Source organism: Trichomycterus rosablanca, chromosome 3 (assembly GCF_030014385.1).
Source record: "Trichomycterus rosablanca isolate fTriRos1 chromosome 3, fTriRos1.hap1, whole genome shotgun sequence".
Taxonomy (NCBI): Eukaryota; Metazoa; Chordata; class Actinopteri; order Siluriformes; family Trichomycteridae; genus Trichomycterus; species Trichomycterus rosablanca.
Window position 1 is genome coordinate 10418025 of NC_085990.1, and position 17236 is coordinate 10435260.

The following is a 17236-nucleotide window of genomic DNA, read 5'->3' on the forward strand; positions in this document are numbered from 1 at the left end:
TTTACATGAGTAAATGCAAAGTCAGGGGCAAACTCAGTAGTGTATGGATTCACCTGAGGACTGAAACACCAAGCATTAGCATAAATTATTCAAAAGCAAAGCTGTTCATCTGAAAGAAATGTACTGTAATTTCTACAAACAATATTTTTAAATGGGTGCACAGGTGCCTGAAGCTGAAGCTGAATAATGAGATTAGAGGTGCTGGTATTTAATATCGTTTGATAGATCATTTGAAGAGATTGTTCTGGGATAAAAATCAAATCATCATTTAAATTACAGCAAAAACAAATGAGACTGAATGCAAAGCTGATGGAACATTTGTTCACTCTAGGCATCAATCATTTTAATAAAACTGCTAAATAAATTAATTTGCATAGTGAGCTTCGTGAAGTGTGAAATAAGCAAACTGAAATATGCAATCATGAATAGGCATTAGAAATAATCAGGATTACTATATTATAAAAATAGTTAAAATATGCAATATTAAGAGCTTAAACATGACACAAAAATGGTTACATCTTTAATATTTAATATACAATTATTTAAATGTACAATGTGGTCTTAGGATTGCAAATTCGTAAAAATGTAAAACTTGTTACAGATGTTTAGCAATTGTGTTTTATTATTTTTTAAATGTAATTTATTAATGATTCCTATTAAACATCAAAAATAAATCCTCATTAAATACAATACTAGTGCTGGCACCGATCTGATACTTGGTATCCGTCCGATATTGGCCCAAATCACTGGATCGGATATTGGAGGCAAAAAACGTGTAATCTGATCTGATACTCTTGCTTAATGTAAATAACACTTAATGTAAATAACACTTAATGTAAATAAGGCCATTGTTTGTGTGTATAGCAAATAACACACGAAGATACGTTCCAACAGAGTGTTGTAAAATAATTCAATGTTCAAACATTCGAGTGGGGTTTCACGAGAACGCTACTTTAATGTCACAAATGCTCAGTGCAAACACAGAACAACATAGCACAGCCGGAGACTATCATTTTCTAATCTCTTCCCTACACACTCACTCCCTGTACTCTAGCATTGTACTCTTAACATTCTTAAAGGGCCAGATAATATATATGTAATTCACATTACATGACAAGTGTCGTTTATTGCCACTCACGCTTGATGACATCATTAACATGTGCCACTGATCTACAACTAATCCGCAACAGCCATTCAGAAATTAAAACACACTGATCTACTTCAACTTTTAGCATTTAAAAAAAATCATCTACTACTGCCACGTCTAAAAACACTGTTTAAACACAATAAAAATCGCTTTATAAATGATAAATCGGACTTGGATAAATCTTGTCTTGTCCCGGCTTGGAGATCTCGACATCTCCAACCATTAATCCATTAGTGTTATGAAATAAACAAACTACACCATTTCCCATTTAGCCACAGAAGTCCTCTTCAAAATCCAGCAGGGCTTTTTAATAAGCTTGCTTTGGTTTTTAATAAACTAAAAATGTGACAGAACTTTAACGAAAAAATCGCAACTCTGCGTCAATCGCGTTTGATTGACATCTACATCTTCCAATTGTAGACACTTTTATTAAACAAGCCAGAAATTATGCTAAATGTTCAGTGTGTAAAAGGTAAAATAAAAACAGCAGTTTTGCATAAGTGTGATGTTGTAGGTTATATGTATTTATTCAGATAGCTATTTAGATAGCTAGTTTAACCATGGTGCATTGATACGTGTATTTATTACTGCTTAGTTGTTTGAGAGGAGAAATGACGGTATCGGATTGGTATGGGTATTGGCACATACTCAATTTGCAGTATTGGTATCGGTATCGGACATAAAAAAGTGGTATCGAGCCAGCCCTATACAATACAATTGTATAAAATTGTGTGTTTCATGCAATAAAACACACACAATTCTGTATCACTTGAAACAACATTTATTTTGTCACTGTCCATGAAATTGGAACATTGACTAGAGCCAGGCCTTCTCTCTCTCACACACACACAAATAGGAAAATTTAAATAAATAGCCCAAAACAAGCAATAACTGCCTGACAGTAATGCAGCTGTCTCAGGGCTTTTAGGAAGGGGGGGGGGGGGTTCAGGGCTATGGTAAATATAGGGGGACTGCAGCTCATACCTGTGCCTGCATGGAAGTACATACCACCCAACTCAAACCTTTCTCTACCCTGGCCGCTCAGGTGGCACAGCAGTAAAATACGCAAGCAGAGCTGGGATTTTGAATACATCGCATCAAATCTCAGCTCTGCCATCCGGCTGGGCTTAGTGGCTATATGAACAACGTTTGGCTGTTGTTCATCCAGGGAGGGAGCCGGATAGGGTGCAATTACGACCTCTGCTGGCTGATTGATGGCGTCTGCAAAGAGTAGAGGAATAGTGCTGATCAGGGTGTGGCTCTCCATCTCCAACTCGCCTCGTGCAGGTGAAAAGATGCAGTCAATACTGCACACGTCAGAGGGGGGGGTTTTCAGTTCGCTCTACTCAATCGGGGTGGGGTCAGCACCAGTAGAGAGGAAGCATAACGCAATTGGGTACAAATTGGATGCGCTAAAAATCTGGAAAAGAAGGGAGAAAATGCATAAAAAATTCTCTACCAACAAATGTATCATCTAAAAGTTGCTGTATGCATGGTTCTGCACCCAGTGTATTTAAAAAAACACACAATATGAAAGGACTTTTATTTTTCAATGGGATGACAAAGTATATGTTTCAATTATTTAGTCACAGAAAAGCTGCAAAAATTACTGAACTCTCAAAAGATACATTTAAGTCTAAGCTGTTCTTCATTTTCTCTACCAGTCTTCACCACACTGACCAGATATAAAACAGGCATAAGGACACATCCAGCAGTAGGAAAACAATATCCATAAGCAGACACACAACAGAAGAACTTGGCATGCGTCATCGGAATCAAGTTTCTTAAATTCAGAATGATGGCTGGTGGCTGATAAACATGAGACTGTTGAAGATAATATGAAGCGCTCGTTTCTTCTGTGGATGGATGCTGCAGTTTCCTTTCGGATCTGGTTTCCTCATAGCCCGGAGTATTGAAATATCACAGAATGTCATAACTGATAGAGCCACAATAAAAGGAATAGAGATAAAAGGACTCGTAACGATCCAGGTCTCCGATTTCTGTTTTTGGTAGTTCTGACCATCAAGAAAAATGATCCTGTCAGCATGAAATGATGTTTTGGGTCTCAGTTTTAGATTCTGACCTTGGCAAAGAGACGACTTTATATGTTCTTTGTACCTACAGACATTTGTTTGTTCAGATTTTCTGGTAAGATAAAGTTGCTTAGAAATGACTCCATGTGGGGAGTTCTGGTGGCTAGCCCACTACTGCTGAGATCTTAAGCTCTCGAGTTTGAATCCCAGGTTGTGCTACAGGCAACAGGCACTATTGATTGTGTGGGGGGGGGGGTTGGGTCAGTGGGGTTTATTGTGGCTGTGTAACTGTGACCTCTGCTGTCTGGTCTGGGCACCTGCACCACTGATGGTGTAGTCATGGCGGCTCTTTTTGTGTCGGAGAGAGCGCTTGAAAGTTTCTTGTCCAATGTGGGGGATTTGGTGTAAATAATTGGGTGATATATACAGTATATATATATATATATACACGTAATATAATATATATATCTCACTTAATGGTAGAATACTCTATTTAGTGCACTTCACAGAAACAACTGGGGTGAATGAAACGCTCCTACAAAATTAGTGCTAATGGTTGAAAGAGTTTTCTGAACCAATCAGACCATCTAATTTAAATTTTTAGTAAGAAATGCTGTTATTTGCATTCATTCAGTTTGTGTCACACAGATGATTGTCAATGAAACGCTTGATTGGCTTTCTAACGAGTTCGTGTTTTACTTCACAACCCGGAAAAGTTTGGAGGTTTTTTATTATAAGCACATGTACAAAATAACAGATTATATTCCTAATGGGACAACACACAGTTATACATTTATTAGCATCTGGAAGAACATAAGCTAAGGTAAGCATTGGTTATGATTTGTTTTGCCACTGCCTGATTTAGTGCGCTTTCGTTTTGCAATGAAAACAAAACGTATCAGTTTAAGCTTTTAACTGGTACCTTCTTGTTAGGAAAATTACATTAATTTGCAAAATGACTAGGAAAGTAAAGGCACTAAGAATAACGGCAAAATACAGTTGCTAATCTATTGTTTTTTTATCTGAACTTACATATTATTTGTTTATTTCTATGCTACATCTCCAATATATGTTTTTCGTATATTATATTGACTCATGACTCTAACTCTAGTCTTAAGACTTGTGACTTGACTCGGACTCTAGCCTAAAGACTCGTGACTTGACTCTGACTCTAGTCTTAAGACTTGTAACTTGACTCGGACTTTAGTCTTAAGACTTGTGACTTGACTCGGACTCTAGCCTAAAGACTCGTGACTTGACTCTGACTCTAGTCTTAAGACTTGTGACTTGACTCGGACTTTAGTCTTAAGACTTGTGACTTGACTTGGACTCTAGCCTAAAGACTCGTGACTTGACTCTGACTCTAGTCTTAAGACTTGTGACTTGACTCGGACTTTAGTCTTAAGACTTGTGACTTGTCTTGGACTGTAGCCTAAAGACTTGTGACTTGACTCGGACTTGTATTTTGTGACTCTGTCCTGAGATGTGCACAGAGATTTAAAGCTCCACACAATTAAATTACATTATGGACATTATAATTCCAAATGAATAATCCAAGTTGCTGTGTTTATATTTTTGACCCAACACATCTTTCATAAATTTTTTAACAAAAACAATAATGTGTTCCAATGATTCAGAACCAGAGCTTCTAAAATCCAAGACTGTCATGATAAACTGTGTGTAAACATTTGATCTCAGTTGTTCTTATGCTTGATCTAATGATGACATTGTGACCACAACTGATTTTTATTCTTATTATCATATAAATGCCCTGGATCACCAAACTTCCCAGAAACTCTTATCTAAAGCATCTGTGGTTGTTCAGGATACTGTATGTGATAAAATATTGATCAGAGAAACCAAAGGTCCGGCTAGAGCACCTTCAGAAATCTTTTAAGATGCTCATGCCATTTCAGCTTCATAAAGAATTAATGGATCTTCATTTCTGTTGGTATCTCTGAGATATTTGTGATATTGAAATTCATTGCTGATCTATTTTAAGATTTAAATTATGTGACGATTAATTTGATAAAGAAACGACCTCAGTGTGAGAATAAATGACTGTATTTTAAGGGAACAGATGGATTTAATGAGTCATTGACCTGCATGTTAAGCAAATAAATCAGTCTGTATCAGTCAAACACACTGCAGTGCTAATGCAAATTCTAAAGCTGTTGTTATCACAGTGTTAAATAAACTGAACATGCTAAACACCCTGAAATTAATTTTTAGTGTCCAAGCAGTGCTTGTTGTTTGAAGGGTGAGATTCATAAAATTAAAGACTCGGTCAGCACAGATTCAGTTTAAAATGCTGTTATTACAACAGCAACAGTGATTCACAAATGATGTGAACATGTTTTGTTTGTTCTGCTTGTTGATTTTATTTCATTGTTAATGAATTCTATAAGATCTCACATTCATTTATTTGCAGGGACTTTTTACAGAAACTTAATCTGTCGCTACTAATGAACCACACTAAGCCACTTTTCTGAGACACTTTTATGCCACCCAAGTTATAATAATACAGTAGACCCTTGAGTTACGGACGGTTTACCATATGAACATTTTAGGGTTACAAACAATCTTTTTCAACTTAACGTACAAACAAATTTTGGAGTACGAACTGAAATTCGCGAAACGTGACTCCACGAACAAGTTGACTCCAAGCGTCTCACTCTCTCTCTCTCTCTATATATATATACAGGTCCTTCTCAAAAAATTAGCATATTGTGATAAAGTTCATTATTTTCCATAATGTAATGATAAAAATTAAACTTTCATATATTTTAGAGTCATTGCACACCAACTGAAATATTTCAGGTCTTTTATTGTTTTAATACTGATGATTTTGGCATACAGCTCATGAAAACCCAAAATTCCTATCTCAAAAAATTAGCATATCATGAAAAGGTTCTCTAAACGAGCTATTAACCTAATCATCTGAATCAACGAACTAACTCTAAACACCTGCAAAAGATTCCTGAGGCTTTTAAAAACTCCCAGCCTGGTTCATTACTCAAAACTGCAATCATGGGTAAGACTGCCGACCTGACTGCTGTCCAGAAGGCCATCATTGACACCCTCAAGCAAGAGGGTAAGACACAGAAAGAAATTTCTGAACGAATAGGCTGTTCCCAGAGTGCTGTATCAAGGCACCTCAGTGGGAAGTCTGTGGGAAGGAAAAAGTGTGGCAGAAAACGCTGCACAACGAGAAGAGGTGACCGGACCCTGAGGAAGATTGTGGAGAAGGGCCGATTCCAGACCTTGGGGGACCTGCGGAAGCAGTGGACTGAGTCTGGAGTAGAAACATCCAGAGCCACCGTGCACAGGCGTGTGCAGGAAATGGGCTACAGGTGCCGCATTCCCCAGGTCAAGCCACTTTTGAACCAGAAACAGCAGCACTGGACTGTTGCTCAGTGGTCCAAAGTACTGTTTTCGGATTAAAGCAAATTTTGCATGTCATTCGGAAATCAAGGTGCCAGAGTCTGGAGGAAGACTGGGGAGAAGGAAATGCCAAAATGCCTGAAGTCCAGTGTCAAGTACCCACAGTCAGTGATGGTCTGGGGTGCCATGTCAGCTGCTGGTGTTGGTCCACTGTGTTTTATCAAGGGCAGGGTCAATGCAGCTAGCTATCAGGAGATTTTGGAGCACTTCATGCTTCCATCTGCTGAAAAGCTTTATGGAGATGAAGATTTCATTTTTCAGCACGACCTGGCACCTGCTCACAGTGCCAAAACCACTGGTGAATGGTTTACTGACCATGGTATTACTGTGCTCAATTGGCCTGCCAACTCTCCTGACCTGAACCCCATAGAGAATCTGTGGGATATTGTGAAGAGAAAGTTGAGAGACACAAGACCCAACACTCTGGATGAGCTTAAGGCCGCTATCGAAGCATCCTGGGCCTCCATAACACCTCAGCAGTGCCACAGGCTGATTGCCTCCATGCCACGCCGCATTGAAGCAGTCATTTCTGCAAAAGGATTCCCGACCAAGTATTGAGTGCATAACTGAACATAATTATTTGAAGGTTGACTTTTTTTGTATTAAAAACACTTTTCTTTAATTGGTCGGATGAAATATGCAAATTTTTTGAGATAGGAATTTTGGGTTTTCATGAGCTGTATGCCAAAATCATCAGTATTAAAACAATAAAAGACCTGAAATATTTCAGTTGGTGTGCAATGAATCTAAAATATATGAAAGTTTAATTTTTATCATTACATTATGGAAAATAATGAACTTTATCACAATATGCTAATTTTTTCAGAAGGACCTGTATATATATAGAGATACACAGTATATATACCGTATATATATATATATAGTGAGCGAACATTCGGTCAGCGGACTGTGTTTTTCCAGTGTTTTCTTTATATTTTGCAAAATTCTACATTAAAATTTCCCCAGAGAAGGTGCAGAGAAAGCATTTTTTGTTGTTGTATAATTATCCTGCCAGTAGCTGTCACTATGTATCAGACAGAGGGTACAGTGAGTAAGAGAGAAGAAGGAAGTTATTCTTTCATGAAATTACACCTACAAAATACAATAATTTAAGATTTAAGGGCAAATATAGTTGTATTCATAACAAAAAAAACATTTAAGACATTAGAGAGGTTAGGTAAGGGGGTGATTTGGGAGGTCTTGCACGGATGAATTCTATTTACATTATTTCTTATGGGAAAAATAGGTTTAACTAACAAACATTTTGACTTAAGAACAGCCGTTCGGAACCAATTAAATACGTAAGTCAAGGGTCTACTCTATTAGATATTATAAAAATTCAGTCTAGCTAACAGCCACCGTTTAAATACGTATTTGACTACTTTTAAAACTCAGCATATTTATTATTAATTCACCAATAAAAACATACATGTCCCTTAGAAGTGTATTTAAACTTCTGTCTTAAGCTCTTCATTTCCTCCACCATTTCATGTCCTTAAAACTCTCCATCTTACCCACACTGACCAGATATAAAACAGGCATAATGACACATCCAGCAGTGGAGAAAGAATATCCATACGGAGACACACCACAGAAGAACTTGTCGTGCTTCATCGGAATCAAGTTTCCTAAACTCCAAATGATGGTTGGTGGCAGATAAACGACAAACGTCATGATGAGACTGTTGAAGATGGTATGAAGCGCTCGTTTCTTCTGTGGATGGATGCTGCTGTTTCCTTTCGGATCTGGTTTCCTGAGAGCCCGGAGTATTGAAATATCACAGAATGTCATAGCGGATAGAGCCACAATAAAAGGAATGGAGATAAAAGGACTCGAGACGATCCGGGTATCGAAGGCTACAGCCAGCCCATATCCGATCGTGATGAAAACGATAGTTACTGAAATTCCTTTCTTGATTATGACGAGTTTCTGATTGGTTTTATACATAATTGGATAAATCACAGCGATATAACAGTCGGCGCATATACAAGCTGTGAAGAAAGGCCGGCCAGACTGGGTTAGGACGTACACAAGGTTAAAAAAACTCTGTAACGGTATGTTGTGCCAGAGCATAAAATTAGCAACAGTAAACGGGAGGTTAAGCACAAAAACCACATCAATAAGGGTCATACTAAGCATGAAGACGTCACTGGAGACTCGATGTTTTTCTCGTCGGAGAAGCTCGTGTAGGACCAACAAACTGGCTGGAAGTCCCAAAATAAAACCGATCCCTGAGATTGTTGACCAAACTACAAAAGCATTGGGCTGGGCTTTACACCAGTCATAGAAGTTTGCGATGCTTAATTCATTTACAGATGATGAAGAATTTCCACCAGTGAAGCTCATTTCCATTGTCAACTTGAGTACAGAAAAATGTCACCAAATGAAAGCGAGATGATTCTTTTGTTTCAAACTTTTTTGCAGTCGGCAGTAATTCCAAAAATCATGAATTAATTTGACAGGTTTTGCGTGCAGATCTACAGCGGCGTGATGTGGAGGAAGCTGCAATGGTGCTCTTGTTTATTGGTGATCACGTTTGAATCACTTTGACATTTTGAATATGCAAATTTTAAATATAAAGCCACATTATCATTGTATACAAATCATGGACCTTTCCACAGTAGATAGGAACCCAGCTGCTGCTTTAAACACAAATGGCCAAAAGTGTGTGGACATCCCTTCTAAATATCAGAAAAATATTTTTATTTACCCTGTGCACATAAAGACATGGCTCGACAAGTCTGGTGTGGAGAAACTCCAGAGCCCTGACCTCAAGCCTACTGAAAACTTTGGGAAGAATTGGAATGTCGATACTCTGACCTCATTTTTGAGTACGACCCATATAGGTTTGAGGTCAGGAATTAGACAGGGACTTAATTTTAGCCTGATTTAACAATTCCAAAACCAGTTTTGACGTGTTTTAGGTTGCTGATGTGCTGGCACATCCAGTTGTGTGCAGGATTTTAAAAGAAAATCCCTCATGCAGCTCAGGTGGCGCAGTGGTAAAAAAAGGCTAGCACACCAGAGCTGGTATTTTGAATCTCAGCTCTGCCATCCGGCTGGGCTGGGTGGCTATATGAACAACGTTTGGCTGTTGTTCATCTGGGCAAGGGAGCTGGATAGCGACCTTATAACTGGTGCAATGTCTGCACAGAGTAGAGGAATAATGCGATCAGGGTGTGGCTCTCCATGCACAAGGCTGATCCGCATATGTACTCGCCTCGTGCAGGTGAAAAGATGCAGTTGGCTACTGCTCACATGTCGGAGGGGGGGTTCAGCACCAGTAAAGAGGAAGCATAACGCAATTGGGTAAAAATTGGACACGCTACAAATCAGGAGAAAAAGGGAGAAAATGCATAAAAAAATTCCCTCCACTTTCTGACAGTAAAAGCCTCAGTGTCACTATGCTTGATAGTAGGTACAGTGTTGTTGTAGGCAAAAAGCTTCCTCAAGAAAGCTTTTCTTTATTACAGTGACAACAAAATTCAAGTGAACTTGGTGCTGATTTTGGAGCAGGGGCTTCTTTTTTACACAGCATCCTATAAGCCTATTATATTGTAAAGCTTGCTCGACTGTGTACAGTAACGTTTGTTTTTTAGCAGCTTGTATTTAATGGCAGACCTGTTTTTGGTAGCTCCTAGATTTCTTCTGGCCATTTACAAGGGTTCTTCAAAAAGATCCCGCCCTTTTTAAACCCTGTTTATTAAGAATTTCAAAACAAATGACATCACTTTTCTACATAGTCACTTTACGATGCATTTTTCAAAAGTGCAAAATCAATCACGACACAGTGGCCAAAATCCAAAACACAGGAAAAAAAATCATAACCAATGCTTACCTTAGCTTATGTTCTTCCAGATGCTGTTAAATTTATAACCGTGTGTGCCATTAGGAATATAATCCGTTATTTTGTAAATGTGCCTCCAAACTTTTACCGGTTGTGAAGTAAAACACGAACTTGTTAAAAAGCCAATCAAGTGTTTCATTCACAATCATCTGTGTGACGCAAACTAAATAAATGCAGATAACAGCATTTCTTACTCACAATTAAAATTAGACGGTCTGATTGGTTCAGAAAGATCTCTTTCAACCATTAGCAGCAATTCTGTAGGAGCGTTCCATTTACCCCGGTTGTTCCTGTGAAGTGCACTACGTAGGGTATTCCTCCATTTTAAGTGAGATTCCAATCCAAAGGTAACGAAAATGTTCAAATGAAGTGAACTTTAAACTGTGTAGGGAGTAGGGAGCAAAGCTTCATCACTACGCCGGAACATTTACCCATTGCGTGTGTTGCGGATATATGTATATATATATTTGTCACTCGTAACTAATGTTAACACATGCTAACGCTAGGGACTCTTGTTGTTTATGAGTCATTTTTTGCGAGTCATGAGTCATTTGAAGTCCAAGTCGAGGCTAAAGTTGCTGTGTGTGCGACTTACGTGTGACTCGGACTCGAGTCTGCGACTTGTCGCCATCTCCGCTTTGAGCGTCCATAAAGGTGGAAATCAGATGACACTAAATCCGAACTATAAGCTCTCTCAGTCTCTCAGACACAACCAATTACTACTCCTCTCACCCTCACCGTTTACAACCAGTTGTTAATTTAGATTATCTTGTAATGTAAAGTTGCTTACAAATGACTCCATATGACACTTTTGTCTTGTGAAAATCTATAAATTGCAACCTGAGATCTGTACAAGCTTTATAGCTGCACACAGTTACATATCATTGTGAAAATTTTAATACCAAATCAATCATCCAAGTTGCTGTGTTTATTTTTGTAATACAGTTTGCTGTATTCTTTAAATAATGTGTTCCAATGATTCACTAACAGAACTTCTAAAATCTAAGACTGCCATTATAAACTCAACTGCTTTTATGCTTGGCTTAATGTTAATTGTTTAAAATTTTTTAATATTATATAAATGCCCTGAATCACCAAACTTCCCAGAAACTCTTATCTAAAGCATCTGTGGTTGTTCAGGATACTGTATGTGATAAAATATTGATCAGAGAAACCAAAGGTCCGGCTAGAGCACCTTCAGAAATCTGTTAAGATCCTCGTGCCATTTCAGCTTCATAAAGAATGAATGGATCTTCATTTCTGTTGGTATCTCTGAGATATTTGTGATATTGAAATTAATTGCTGATCTATTTTGAGATTTAAATTATGTGATGATGAATATTATAAAGAAACGACGTCAGTGTGAGAATAAATGAGGGAACATTTAAGGGAACAGATGGATTTAATGAGTCATTGACCTGCATGTTAAGCAAATAAATCAGTCTGTATCAGTCACACATCACTGCAGTGCTAATGCAAATTCTAAAGCTGTTGTTATCACAGTGTTAAATAAACTAAACATGCTAAACACCCTGAAATTTATTTTTAGTGTTCGAGCAGTGTTTGTTGCAAGGTAAGATTCACTTCACATAGTGTCATAAAATTAAAGACTGGGTCAGCACAGATTTTATTCAGTGTTTAATTTAAAATGCTGTTATTACACTGTAATTCACAGCAGTGATTCACACATGATGTGCACATGTTTTGTTTGTTCTGCTTGTTGATTTTATTTCATCGTTGATTCATTAATTTCTCACATTTATTTACATTCATTTGCAGGCACTTTATTACAGAAGCTTAATCTTGCTACTAATGAACCACACTAAGCCACTAAGCCAATAGTAATAATAATAATAATAATAATAATAATAAAAAATAATAATAATAATAACAATAACAAGAAAAAAATAGTAATAAAAATAATAATAATAACAATAATAATAACAATAAAAAGAAAAAATAATAGTAATAATAATAACAATAATAATGACAATAATAATAATAGTAATAATAACAATAATAATAATAATAACAAAAATAATAATAATAATAATAAAAAAAATAATAGTAATAATAATAACAATAATAATAATAGTAATAATAACAACAACAATAATAATAATAATAATAATAACAATAACAACAACAACAACAACAACAACAATAATAATAATAATAACAATAATAATAACAATGATAATAACAATAATAGTAATAATAATTACAGCAACAATAATAATAATAACAACAATAATACTAATAGCAATAATAATAACAATAATAATAATAACAATAATAATAACAACAACAACAATAATAATAATATAAATAATATAAATAATACTAACAATAATAATAATAATAATAATAATAATAACAATGATAATGATAACAATAATAATAATAACAATAATCAGAAGAACAGTAACCATTATCAGCATGATTTTGAGTCTAAAATCTCACTAAACAACCAACAATCGCTAATTAACAAAAAAGTATAAAAATAAAAATGATATATATGAAAAATTTGTAGACAGAAGTACTCACTTGACAGAAGTTTGCTACAGGAGCTCAGCAAGATAAAGAAAAGCTGATTCATTTAGGGTTTTAAAATCCATTAGCAAGATTTTATCATCAGTACAGGATTTAACAGAGATCCAGTGCAAATTGAATCATCTAGATTTAGATAAGATCCTAGATTCTAATTATATCTAATCTAATTTGTTTTCTTTTTCTTCTTTAATGTCCATGACATTAGCAGAAATAACATTTACATTTTTGGCATTTAGCAGACGCTTTTATCCAAAGCGACTTACAATTCACAGTCCAAGCAATTTAGGGTTAGCGGCCTTGCTCAAGTGCCCAGCAGTGGCAACCTGGTAGTTGTGGAGTTTGAACCAGCAACCGGCTGCTTACTAGTCCAGTACCTTAACCGCTAGGCTACACAAAAGCTTTTTTCACATAGACCCTTAAGACTCAGATATAAACATACAATACATGAACATGCAAATTAAAAGCATGTCCTCCCCTGCCATCCCATAATAGCTCTGTAGAGCAGTGGTGGCTCAGTGATTAAGGTACTCGACTAGTAATTAAAAAAGATTGCCGGTTCAAGCCCCATCACCACCACGTTGCCACTGTTGGGCCCCCGACCTTCAGTTGCTTAAATTGTATTCAGTCATAATTGTAAGTCGCTGTGGATAAAAGTGTCCGCTAAATGCCACAAATGTAAATGTAAATATACTATATGCCAAAAATTTGTGAACTCATTATTTTTTTTAGCTATTTTTTAACTACACACATTGCTAAGTGTTAGACAGTATATGGCCAAAGGTATTTGACCATAAGCTTGTTGGACATTCCTCTGTCAAAAACAAATCGATTTAAAATTGGGAATTTGTGCTCATTCAGTCAAAAAAGTTGTATGGTTGGGCACTGATGTTGGTCAAGAAAGCCTCAGTTGATGTTCCAGTTCATTCCAAAGCTGTTCAGTGGGGCTGAGGTCAGGGATCTGTGCAGGACACTGGAGTTTTTATTAACCAAGATTTTCTTCATGTCTTTATAGAGTTTGTTTTTTTGCACAGGGGCACAGTCATGCTGGAACAGGAAAGGACCTTCCCTAAACTATTGCTGCAAATTGATAGCATGTTTTTCCTCAGTATAGCTGATTTATTATACCTGTTAGCATTGCTGTTGCGGAAACACATTAATTAAATAATTTGAAGGGGTGTCACAACCCTTTTGTCCATATAGTGTAGCTGCATATGGAGGGGTAATGCCAAACAAGCACATGCTCGTGTGTTCTCATACAGAACAGTAGTTACAGTGTTGTTGTGGCTAAAAAAGCTAAATGTTTGTTTCATTTTGTTGCTAATATAATGAAATTCTCTCTTCTTCTCTTTTTTTCAGGTCTCCTTCTTTCTGTTCATCATTTTTGTGGTGTACACGATGCTACCCTTCTCTATGAGGGATGCCATCATTGCCAGCGTCCTCACCTGCTCGTCTCACTCGGTCGTCCTCAGTGTGGTTCTATCAGCCCATACTAACAGTACCGAGCAGCTGGTGTGGCAGGTCAGTACTTCACATACCTGTTAATGTACTATAGGTCTAAAAAAAAGAGAAAATGTGGCATTGTGGGTAGTTAGTATAGAGGTGATAGAGGTGCTGTGCTGTGATGTGATTTGCTACAGTTAGCTTTAACAGCTGAGTTAAGGGATGCTCTGAGAAGTTTCTGGTCTGGATTGTAAGTCATTTTGATGTTACCCTGGTTATGAGGTGCCAAATATTAAATTAAATATAAATTACATGTAGCCGCTCAGGTGGCGCAGCGGTAAAACTTGTCAGTTTGAAACTCAGCTCTGCCATCCAGCTGGCACATAAACAGCGATTGGCTTGTTGTTCATACAGGGAGAGAGCCGGATAGGGACCTCATAACTGATGCAATTACGACCTCTGCTGGCTGATTGATGGCGTCTGCACAGAATTGAATTGATCAGGGTGTGGCTCTCCGTACACAAAGCTGATCCACATATGAACTTGCCTTGTGAAAAGGTGAAAAGATGCAGTCGGCTACTGCACACGTGTCGGAGGAAGCATGTGTCAGTACGCTCTCCTCAATCAGGGTGGGGGTCAGCACCAGTAGAGAGGAAGCATAATGCAATTGGGTAAAAACTGAACACGCTAAAGATTGTGAGAAAAGGGGAAAATGCATAAAGAATAAATAAATAAATAAATTAAGTATTAATTACATAAAAGAAAAGCCCACTATGTGTCCAAACGTATGTGGACACCTGACCATGTGTTATTGTTGGACATCAGAATACAAAACCTCCACTCTTTTGATTTTCCATAATATTTTGGGGTCTGCATGTGGAAATTTGTGCCCATTTCTGACCAAGGGCAATCGCGAGGTCAGTTAATTGAGGGATTTACAGCAGCGCCACAGAGAATCAGAGAAAAGCAGAATACAAAGAAACTTTAGTGTTTAATACTTTGGCAGAAAAGTGGACAGAATTTGGGCATTTTTGTGCCAGGACACTGACCAATCCAGCCCAAAAACACTGGAAAAACGATCGACTCTTTGTTGTGTTTAACCTCTGTTTCTTTACTGAGGAGAAAAATATCTTCATTTTCATACTTGATATTTTTTATTTGATATTTTTGTCCCTCTCAAATCTGGTTATTAAGTTTATGTGAATAAACTCTCAGTACTGAAAGTGAAAAAGCTTCAGGCTCAGAGTGCTACACTTCACCCCTTCAAAAACAACAGCAGCACTGAGTCTAATAAACCTGAATAAATACACAATAAATATTCATGCTTTTTACCTGTAGCCTATCTAGCAATCCAAAGTGGGAATGAATAAACACACCAGCCACTAAAATAATATAAACACTGAATATAAATCACTTTCTATATTCTTTAATATCACAGATGTGATGTGAAATAAATGGAAATAAAGGAATATATATTTTTTTCATGTTAGGCAGTGATGCAGCTGCGTGTAAACATCTTGAAATCGTCTTGTTTAGCCTGTGGGTACAAAAGCAATCTTCGTTTATATACCTGCATGTTATACATGTGGAGATCTATTGGTCACATAAAGACACCTGAGGTACCGTCGTAATCTTTTCATTTATTATATATACATATACACTGATCAGCCATAACATTAACACCACCTCCTTGTTTCTACACTCACTGTCCATTTTATCAGCTCCACTTACCATATAGAAACACTTTGTAGTTCTACAATTACTGACTGTAGTCCATCTGTTTCTCTGCATGTTTTGTTAGGACTCTCCCAGGAAGACTACAGAATAGATATTATTTAGGTGGTGGATAATTCTCAGTACTGCAGTGACACTGACATGGTGGTGGTGTGTTAGTGTGTGTTGTGCTGGTATGAGTGGATAAGACACAGCAGCGCTGCTGGAGTTTTTAAATACCGTGTCCACTCACTGTCCACTCTATTAGACACTCCTACCTAGTTGGTTCACCTTGTAGATGTAAAGTCAGAGACAATCGCTCATCTGCTGCTGCTGTTTGAGTTGGTCATCTTCTAGATGACATCTGTTGGCTGGATATTTTTGGTTGGTGGACTATTCTCAGTCCAGCAGTGACCGAGAGGTGTTTAAAAACTCCAGCAGCACTGCTGTGTCTTATCCACTCATACCAGCACAACACACACTAACACACCACCACCATGACACTGTTTGTATGTATTAGCTTAGCATAGCTTGGTCTGTTTGTATGTATTAGCTTAGCAAAGCTTGGTATGTTTGTATGTATTAGCTTAGCTTAGCTTGGTCGGTTTGTATGTATTAGCTTAGCATAGCTTGGTCGGTTTGTACATATTAGCTTGGCATAGCTTGGTCGGTTTGTACGTATTAGCTTGGCATAGCTTGGTCGGTTTGTACGTATTAGCTTGGCATAGCTTGGTTGGTTTGTACGTATTAGCTTAGCATAAAGTTTAGGATCAGGTCAATATGTGTTTAGATTATCATTAGCATTGTTAGCATTTAGCTAAGTGTTCAGCTTGGGTTCTTTGTCCATGTGTCGTCTTCAACCCTGTCTTGTTTCATGTTTGTTGTTTAAAATAAATAGTTACTACATCTCTGCGTGTGTGTCCGCCCTCTCGTCTACACCTAGCTTCAAGAATAGGTTCTGTGCTTATTGTGATCCTAACCAGGATAAAGTGCTGAAGAACTTGAAGAATAAATAAATAAATGGAATGTATTTTTTATGAGCTGTAAACACCCCGTTTC

At 37.2% G+C, this 17236-nt stretch overlaps 1 protein-coding gene across 1 annotated transcript in view; it reads left to right on the forward strand.

Moving 5' to 3' along the window:
- adcy2a (adenylate cyclase 2a) overlaps positions 1–17236 on the forward strand; it is a 146303-nt gene that overhangs the window by 76610 nt on the left and 52457 nt on the right. Inside the window, exon 3 of the mRNA XM_062991822.1 lies at positions 14381–14542. Coding sequence (XP_062847892.1) covers positions 14381–14542 — 162 coding nt within the window. The remainder of the gene's footprint in view (positions 1–14380; positions 14543–17236) is intronic.